The sequence below is a fragment of the Urocampus carinirostris genome, chromosome 11 (genome assembly GCF_059441175.1).
Source record: "Urocampus carinirostris isolate Australia breed hairy pipefish chromosome 11, RoL_Ucar_1.0, whole genome shotgun sequence".
Classification (NCBI taxonomy): Eukaryota; Metazoa; Chordata; class Actinopteri; order Syngnathiformes; family Syngnathidae; genus Urocampus; species Urocampus carinirostris.
The window spans coordinates 5,729,336-5,738,158 of record NC_142359.1 but is presented as its reverse complement, the minus strand read 5'-3'; the positions used below and the strand labels follow the sequence as shown (position 1 = coordinate 5,738,158).

At 40.4% G+C, this 8,823-nt stretch overlaps 1 protein-coding gene across 1 annotated transcript; it reads right to left on the bottom strand.

Moving 5' to 3' along the window:
* Positions 1 to 283: 283 nt before the first annotated feature.
* On the bottom strand, positions 284 to 8,554 carry ndufa5 (NADH:ubiquinone oxidoreductase subunit A5). Its single transcript, XM_088347402.1, has 5 exons — positions 8,465 to 8,554; positions 7,637 to 7,681; positions 4,948 to 5,064; positions 2,885 to 2,950; positions 284 to 443 (listed from the first exon to the last, which is right to left on the bottom strand). The coding sequence occupies exons 1-5, from the start codon at positions 8,483 to 8,485 to the stop codon at positions 342 to 344; spliced, it is 351 nt and encodes a 116-aa protein (XP_088203528.1). The 5' UTR covers positions 8,486 to 8,554; the 3' UTR covers positions 284 to 341.
* Between the last annotated feature and the right edge of the window lie 269 nt (positions 8,555 to 8,823).

Below are 8,823 nucleotides of genomic sequence, written 5' to 3'. Positions count from 1 at the left end.
GGAGCGCGCATTGTTAGGTGACTGTAGGTTGTGTTTGGTTAATGGAGCCAGATAACTAATTCGAACAATTTGGTAAACGGTACATTTTAATATATTTAATTCCTAACAATGACTAGAAAGACAAATGTATTCTATTTGCATGAAAGTGATGAAAGTAAGAAGAGGACGGTTTCAAATACAGTTCAAATGCCAACAAAAGCCCCACTAAAAGAAAAAAAAAATTCATTTGAGCTCTTCTGAAAAATGCAGGTACATGCACGCGCCACACGAGCAGCTGCACATATTTAACGGATGATTCATTTTTATTAATAATATACACATGACAAGCTTTTCTTCTGTTTTCAGACGGGCCATTTCCATTGGTTCGGAGGGGCTTCCTCGATCAGGGGTTCCCAGGTTTTCCACTCGGCCATCTTCCTCGACAGAGCTAGCTCGCACTCGGCCTGGAAATAGAAAAGAAATTGTGTTAACAAAGGATCAGTGTCAAGAAACGAGATGATTCGAATTCTTTTCGTTGGTCGTTACAACGCCGTTACGGTTACCGAGTAAACCACAAAACACAAACTTTAAATATGCAGGGACACATAACCTGTGCTCGGTAACAATGTGGCATTATGGGTAATGGAGTCCTTATGTGATCAAGCCCGTAACACCACAGAGAGAGGGACTGGATAATCACTTTATATTGTTCCACTGTCAACAAAATATTGGAAGTACAGTAGCATGTCTGGGAATCACATTTCTCAGTACTGGATTGGTGGGTTCGTCAGGGAGCAGAATCTCGGATTCTAGATCTAGGATTCTAGAGTAGCAGTGTGGTTTTCGTCCGTGCCGCGGAACAGTAGACCAGCTCTACACACTCTGCAGGGTCCACAAGGGGGCGTTGTATTTTTTGCAGCATAACTGTAGTTGTTTTTTTTTGAAGTACTGCACTTCTGTTGAAATATATTTCTAGTATTTCTGTTGTAATATTTCTGTAGTAGTATTTTTGTATTCTGGTATTACTGTAGTGGCAGTTTGAAGTATTTCCAAGCTAATATCTCGGTAGTATTTTCTTTAGTGTTTCCATCGTAGTATTTTTTTACTCTGGTATTACTGTAATCGCGTGTTTGTTGTATTTCTATATACTTTCTTTTCAGAATGAAAGTAAAATCACTTATGAGGTCCCTGTTTTTAAGATTTTTTGTAATTTTGAAGTAGTATTGTAAAAATTTCCATATGACACTACTGATACTATTATATATATGTATGTATATCATTATATCTGGACTATTTGGATTTGGTGGTCCATATTAAAACGCCTGACTGACCGCATGAAGCTTGCGGGCCATAGTTAGCCTACCCCTGGGTTAAACAGTCTCTCTCATTACCTGAGTGCCAATCACGTTGCAGTTTGATATGTACACAAATGTAAAAGAGCTTGTCTAGTAAGTATTTTGTTTAAAGGTTTTGTTTTCTCATTTTTTTCACATTTATTTCTGGTACCGTGAATAAAAATAGTGCGATCATGAGATCAACGAATGCCTTTTCCAATGTCATCTGCACCTATAATCGATATGCTTTCTTGCAGTTTGTTTGCTTGCAATATGCAATAGGACACCGAACGAAACCACCGTAACTGAAGCTTTATTTCCCTTCTCTGGATGGTGAAAACCGCAAAAGTACAACCCAATGCATGAAAACCAATACGTTTGCGAAAATAAAGAGCATTTTGTTTGTGCATGTTTTGGAAACTTAGGGCTTGGATGGGGGTGGAGTCTTGTCAGTCGTTGTCTAAATTGAGCTGGCGGAGCCAGAAGTGACGCAAGAAACCCTGTAGTCGTACTATTCCGCGATATTTTTTAAATTATAGCTCAAATAAACACATCATATAAACGTAGAACACTTCTTGATGAACTTACATCCATTTTGAGCCTTGTATTATATTTCAAACACAGTAACTTATTTATCAAGAAACAAACTGTGGCCAGAAGGGGAAAACAGTACCACTGCTAGTCTAATAGTACCGTCGTTCTCGCCGCCACGACATGGGTTTGAATCCTGTCGGGTAGAATGTTTTGTGATTTTAGTCAGCGATATTTAATGATTGATCAATCATTGCACTAAAGGATTTTATACATTTGACTATAAAGGATTTTATACGATTGACTACAAGTTACATGTATTCAGTTTAATGTAATAAAGATATTTACTGTCTGTGCTTTAATTCAATGTACAATAAAAGGTCAGGGCAGGCTGTGTGGAATGCATAAGTGGCAGATGTTTTGTCTAAGACGACCCGTACTTCTGATAACAGAATGCGCGGGTGTGCTGACGCAGGAGACCAGACGTCGGGGCGCTGGTGTGTGAGATTGTTGAGCTCAGGCGGCTTCTTTGGCACGCCCATGGGAGGAGCCGACAAGCCATCATGCGGGGAGAAGACGACCAATAAGAGAAAGCTAAAGTTAGCTGCAGATGACACATAGCCAATAGGGGAATAGTAGGATGTCTTTGCTTTGTTTGTAGAAATGTATAAATGATCCTGGGCAACTTGGATGGGGGTCGTCTCCTGTGGGATACACTTAGATTTGCTGTTGTGAATAAACCCGCCCCCGTGTGGAAATGCCGGTCTCTTGTCCATCTTTTCCATCCAGAAACGAGCGTGCATTGTTGGATGAATGTAGGTTGTGTTTGGTTAATGGAGTCAGATAACTAATTCGAACAATTTGGTAAACGGAACATTTTTACGGTTTAAATTCCAACAGCACCAATACGGCAGTCTATCGTAAAACCTCAATCGATTCTGCGGTCTGCGAGGCGCAACAGGTTCTGGGTTTTGAGGTGCGCCTTATAGTCCCGGGAATAGTCCATTCACGTGACGACGGCGCGTGGCAGTGAATGTTACCTGGAAAATGACTTCTTCGATCTGTCCACAATTGATTTTCTTCTCCAACTTGTCAACGTCGGTCTCCTGCCGGAGTAGAGCACATTTCTACGTTATTAACAGCGTACCAAATGTGTGCCGGATTTTCAGGACCATAAGGCAAATCAAGTCAAGTCACATTTATTTGTGACACCCTTAATGACAAAAATGACTCAAAGGACTGCAAAGGATTACTATGACACCATCAGTTTTTTCTGGGTTAAGGCGCAAAAAAATTAAGTGACATCCATCTTTGAATCGCAGTAAGGAAAGCCTCCAGATTTCTACAACTTAACTGTCCAGTTGTCGCCAGTGGCAGACACAGTTGAGTGTCGTCTGAAAAGTAATGGAAACTTCAAATTTTTTTACAGCAAACGAATATCGGCTCCAAACATCGGCCTCCTCTTAAAACGAATAATCGGTAAAACCCAAATCAGTCGTTCCTTGGTCTGTAAGTCTGTGCAACCTTTTGAGACTTCTGAATAAGGGCGTCACAAATACACATGAAAAAAAACTATCTATGAAATGAAATGATCTGCATTTCTATAGCGCTTTTCAAGTCAATGACTTCCCAAAGCGCTTTACAATGCGCTCCACATTTCCCAATAGCGGCCTTGTATTGCAGCCACGTAAGACGCTAACCTGCTTATTGGGGGGATTGTTCTCAGCTCAGGATGCTGCTGGAAAAGTGAATTTCCCTTCGGGGATGAATAAAGTATCTATCTATCTATCTATCTATCTATCTATTAGGGGTTCAGTGTCTTACCCAGGGACACTTTGACATGTAACATGGACGAGCCGGGATTCAAACTGGGATCCCTTGATCCCAAGACGAGCGCTCTACCTCCTGAGCTACTGCCGCCTATCTATCTACCTTGGTCATATCCCTCAGGAGGGGTGACCGACAGCAAGACAAACACATAAAATAACTAAGAAAATAAAAAAAGGGAAAAAGTAGCAAATAAAACACACACAAAAATGTTTGGACCATGGCCAACCAAAATGCCCAACCACCCAAAGAAGTTAGATACCTCAGCACCTAAGTCGGTCATGCTTTTGTCCCTCCAGATAAGACGGGACACGAGAAAGCGGCCATGTCAGGTCAGGGTGACACAACACACTCTTCTGTTCGACAGCGGGGCCCGACAGCTTTCACTGGTTTACCCCTGCCGCATCATACAGGTGCCCTGCCCCATTCCTGAGAACGTGTCCAACATCCCACTATCCTTTCACACCTCTCCACTATATACTCTCACTATATACTCTCATCCATCCTCTTCATGTATCCACACACTTGCTCAGTTCCACTACTACTCCAGTTCTGTCTCTCACAATTTCACTTCTCAATCTATCCAATCTTGTCACTCCTAACCAGGGTTGGGTAGGGTTACTTTAACTGGATTACTTTCAATGACTTTTGGATGACTCCAATACCAAATATGCTAATAAAAGACAAAATAAACTAAATATGAATAAAATGATGACTCACAACACGTGGTAAGCTTTCTCTCCTGGCTTTGATCTCTGCAAAACTCACATAAAATGCGACGGAAACAAAATGAAAATATATCCAAACAGCTTGCCAACATCATTTTGGCCGTTCCATGTATTCCGTTACTCCCCAAGCCTGCACAAAATTTAGTCATTTTATTCATATTTAGTTTCTTTTGTCTTTTATTAGCATATTTGGTATTGGAGTCATCCAGAAGTAATTGAAAGTAATCCAGTTAAAGTAACCCTACCCAACCCTGCTCCTAACATACTCCTCAAACACTTCATCTAAAAAAAAAAAATTCAATTCCTTCTCAAATCTGCATTCAGGCTCCAAGTCTCTCACGAAAAAACAAACTCGTAATTCAAAATTCTCACATTCAAATGTGCTCCTATGAGAAGTTACCAGTGTACAATCATCCACACGGCCCACTTTAACATTCTAATGGCGCCCTCTACACACACACGCAGGATAAAATCAAACGCTTTTATGCGCCTTAGAGTCAGGAAAGTCATCAAATACACAATGCAATATGGAGAACATGCTCACTCACCGCTTTGACGTGGTCTAATCTCTCACTGACCAACTGTTGGGTATATTTCCTGTAGGCGGCGTCTTGCGGCATGCTTTCCACCACCGACAGGATTTTGGTGTACAGGATCCGCAAACGCTGAATACAGAAAGGGGGATTTTGAAAGAACATTAGGTTTTTAATGACGCTTACACTGCAAGAGTACATTTTTCTGATCTCATCAACATTTAACTGGATCTTGAGGAGCCGCATTGTACTAAACGAGGAAAAACAATTTAAAAAAGAAAAAGAGCGTTTTATTAGGAAATACTGAGATCCGGCTCATCTCTAAAGAGCGGGATGACACTGTATACCGAAAACAACAATGATCAGACGATGAAGGTGCTGTATAGGAGTCAGATCGGGAAGCTTCTCCTGCTACTGGTAACCATGGAAACCAGTACTGTCTGTTTCATGTGGGGGAGAATACCCCTACGCCAAAACCGATCTGGACAGGGATGGGTGCTTCCAGGCTGTACTTGAACAAGACACACCACAGGAAGTGGTGCCCCTACTACCCTAATGATTAAGGGATCCGTGAAAATACACACACACACACACACACACACACAACCACACACACACAGATGTCTAGAGAGATAAATGTCTAGTTAGATGTTTAGAGAGATACATAGATGTCTAGATAGATGTCTAGATAGACGTCTAGATAGATATCTAGATAGATAGATGTCTAGATAGGTAGATGTCTAGATAGATGTCTAGATAGAGAGATAGATGTCTAGAGAGATAGATGTCTAGAGAGATAGATGTCCAGATAGATGTCTAGAGAGATAGATAGATGTCCAGATAGATGTCTAGATAGATAGATGTCTAGAGAGATAGATATATGTCTAGATAGATAGATGTCTAGATAGATGTTTATATAGATGTCTAGATAGATAGATGTCTAGATAGATAAATAGATGTCTAGAGAGGTAGATAGATGTCTAGAGAGGTAGATAGATGTCTAGAGAGGTAGATAGATGTCTAGAGAGGTAGATAGATGTCTAGATAGATAAATAGATGTCTAGAGAGGTAGATAGATGTCTAGAGAGATAGATGTCCAGATAGATAAATAGATGTCTAGAGAGGTAGATAGATGTCTAGAGAGGTAGATAGATGTCTAGAGAGGTAGATAGATGTCTAGAGAGATAGATGTCTAGAGAGGTAGATAGATGTCTAGAGAGGTAGATAGATGTCTAGAGAGATAGATGTCCAGATAGATAAATAGATGTCTAGAGAGGTAGATAGATGTCTAGAGAGGTAGATAGATGTCTAGAGAGGTAGATAGATGTCTAGAGAGATAAATAGATGTCTAGAGAGATAGATAGATGTCTAGAGAGATAGATGTCCAGATAGATAAATAGATGTCTAGAGAGGTAGATAGATGTCTAGAGAGGTAGATAGATGTCTAGAGAGATAGATGTCTAGATAGATAAATAGATGTCTAGAGAGGTAGATAGATGTCTAGAGAGGTAGATAGTTCTCTAGAGAGGTAGATAGATGTCTAGAGAGATAGATGTCTAGAGAGATAGATGTCCAGATAGATGTCCAGATAGATGTCTAGATAGATAAATAGATGTCTAGAGAGATAGATGTCTAGATGGATAGATAGATTTTCAGATTTTTTTTTGCTTGCAGTGTACAGGACTGTCTCCCAAAATTAGAACACTGTAAAAAATTATTATTTGTTTTTTGTAATACCATTTTAAAAAGTCAGGTCATGTTTATTAGAAGTCTCAAAGGGCTGCGCTGACCAATGACTACTATTATACCCTCAATGATATTATTTATAACAAACCACAAAATACGATATAAATACTACTGCAGTAATATTACAACACGACTACATACATCCTACATTGTGGTTTCCTTACAAATCAACACAAATATTAAGGCATTTTATTATAAGTGATTACGTCTTACAGCCGACAAACGTACTTTTCATGATATTGTCATATTTTGAGATGTCATCTTGGAGCTTTTGGGATAATCAACAATATTAAAACTATAAATGGTAATGAAACCCGTTATCCCAGTCCTGTCTTCATTTCTTTTGTGTTTCCTGTAGTCACTCTGTTTACTTTTCCAAGTTAGGGCAAATGGAAATGAAGGCCAGGACATTCCCATACTTTTTTCTTACAGTTATGATAGAGCTTTATGAAGAAATTCTAAAAAGAAAAACAGAATCCATGTTTAATTTCACAAATAAGCAAATGTCCCCCCGCAACCCAGAGAGATAACCATTGCAGGAAATGAAGGAATGGATGAAATGCTCATTAGAAGCCCCATGTTATTATTATAGTATATACCAGAGCCATGTCTCCCTAGTGGGAGGTGGCTAGAGTCTTTTTCTGACTCTTTCTGGGAAATCGATACAGAGGAGGGGATTCCCAGCCCCCTCGCCCAACCCAACTTCTGTGTTGGGAGTCATTAGGTGACCAAACCCCCACAATTCCAACCACCAATGCCGAGCGCCAAGCAGGGAGGCAATGAGTACCAATGTTGTAAGTCTTAGGTATGACCCGGCCGAGGCTTGAACCAGCAACCTCCCAGTCTCAGGGCGGGCGCCCTACCCCAAGGCCACCAAGCTGAAGCCCCATGTCGCCTTAAAGAAAAACAATGCAGATCCTAAAAACATTTGGGGTCTTCTACAAAATGAAAAGTTTACCTCATGTGGATTGGCGGAGACCGCCAGGCCCACCAGCCCGGTTGTCTGCAAAAGAACATTTAAACCTTTTAAAAGATCGCAATTTGAATGGCATCACACTTCCAATATTTCTTCCAGTTTTCAGACAGAATTACTGAATTAGAATCGTAATATTGAAAAATCCTTACAATTATAATTACTGAATTAGACTGAATGATGATCAAACTGACTAGAAATCAATACTTTGTGCTGGATTTTGGTCTTTTCGTTTGTAAAATTATCTTTGCAATGCACCGTGCCTGGAAAAAAAATCTTGGACCATACCCCCAAATCATCGAGAAAATTTAGCCATTTCTAACTAGATAGCTCCTCAGAGAGTAACGCACTACTTTAGGGCGTGCAGACTGGTGAGGACGTTGGCGTTTTCTGTATTCACATAATATTGGTGGGGACAAAACAGTGATGACTCGATCTTAGTGGGGACACGTCCCCTCCGTGCATACCAATACTACGCCCTTGGTTCACACAGTACTGCATTTATCGATTGAATCAATTCAGATATCCACAGATAACGTTTTATCTAGCACCTCGGAAGTATTCCGTTGATTTAATGGAGTAAAATGCGCCATGAATGGAAAGCGAATTTTATCGTGACAATTAAGAAAATAAACAATCGTGTTGGACGGCTTACTAAAGGAGTTCAGCTGCGTTGTTTGAACCGTGCAAGCAAAACCAGTCAACGGAGTTACGAATGAAAAATCGTTGAACAGAATGTCTAAATTAATAATTTCAGGTAACACATTTATTTTGCTTTGTGGTTGATAAAACAACATTGACCTCTGCTTGTACCTTTTTCAGGAGTCCAGCCATTGCTTCAACACGGGAAGGTGTTCTTCAATTTCCGGCCACTGGTTATGACGTCACTCTCGTGGCGCAACGTGAGACCCCGGTTGCCATCTTGGCAGGGGCAACGCAACTCAAGTACATTCACTTCATCTCAAACTACAGTGGGACCTCGGTTATCGCGGTTAATGGGGACCAAAATTAGTTTATTATTATTATTATTTTTTAGGCCCGCGAAGCTCTGAATCCGCGAACGTCGAAGCGCGAAGTAGCGAGGTCCCACTGTATTGCATTCGGTTTCACTTTTATTGAAGGGACATTGTGTAATTTTTGACCATTAGATGTCGCTGTATTGCTTAGTGCAG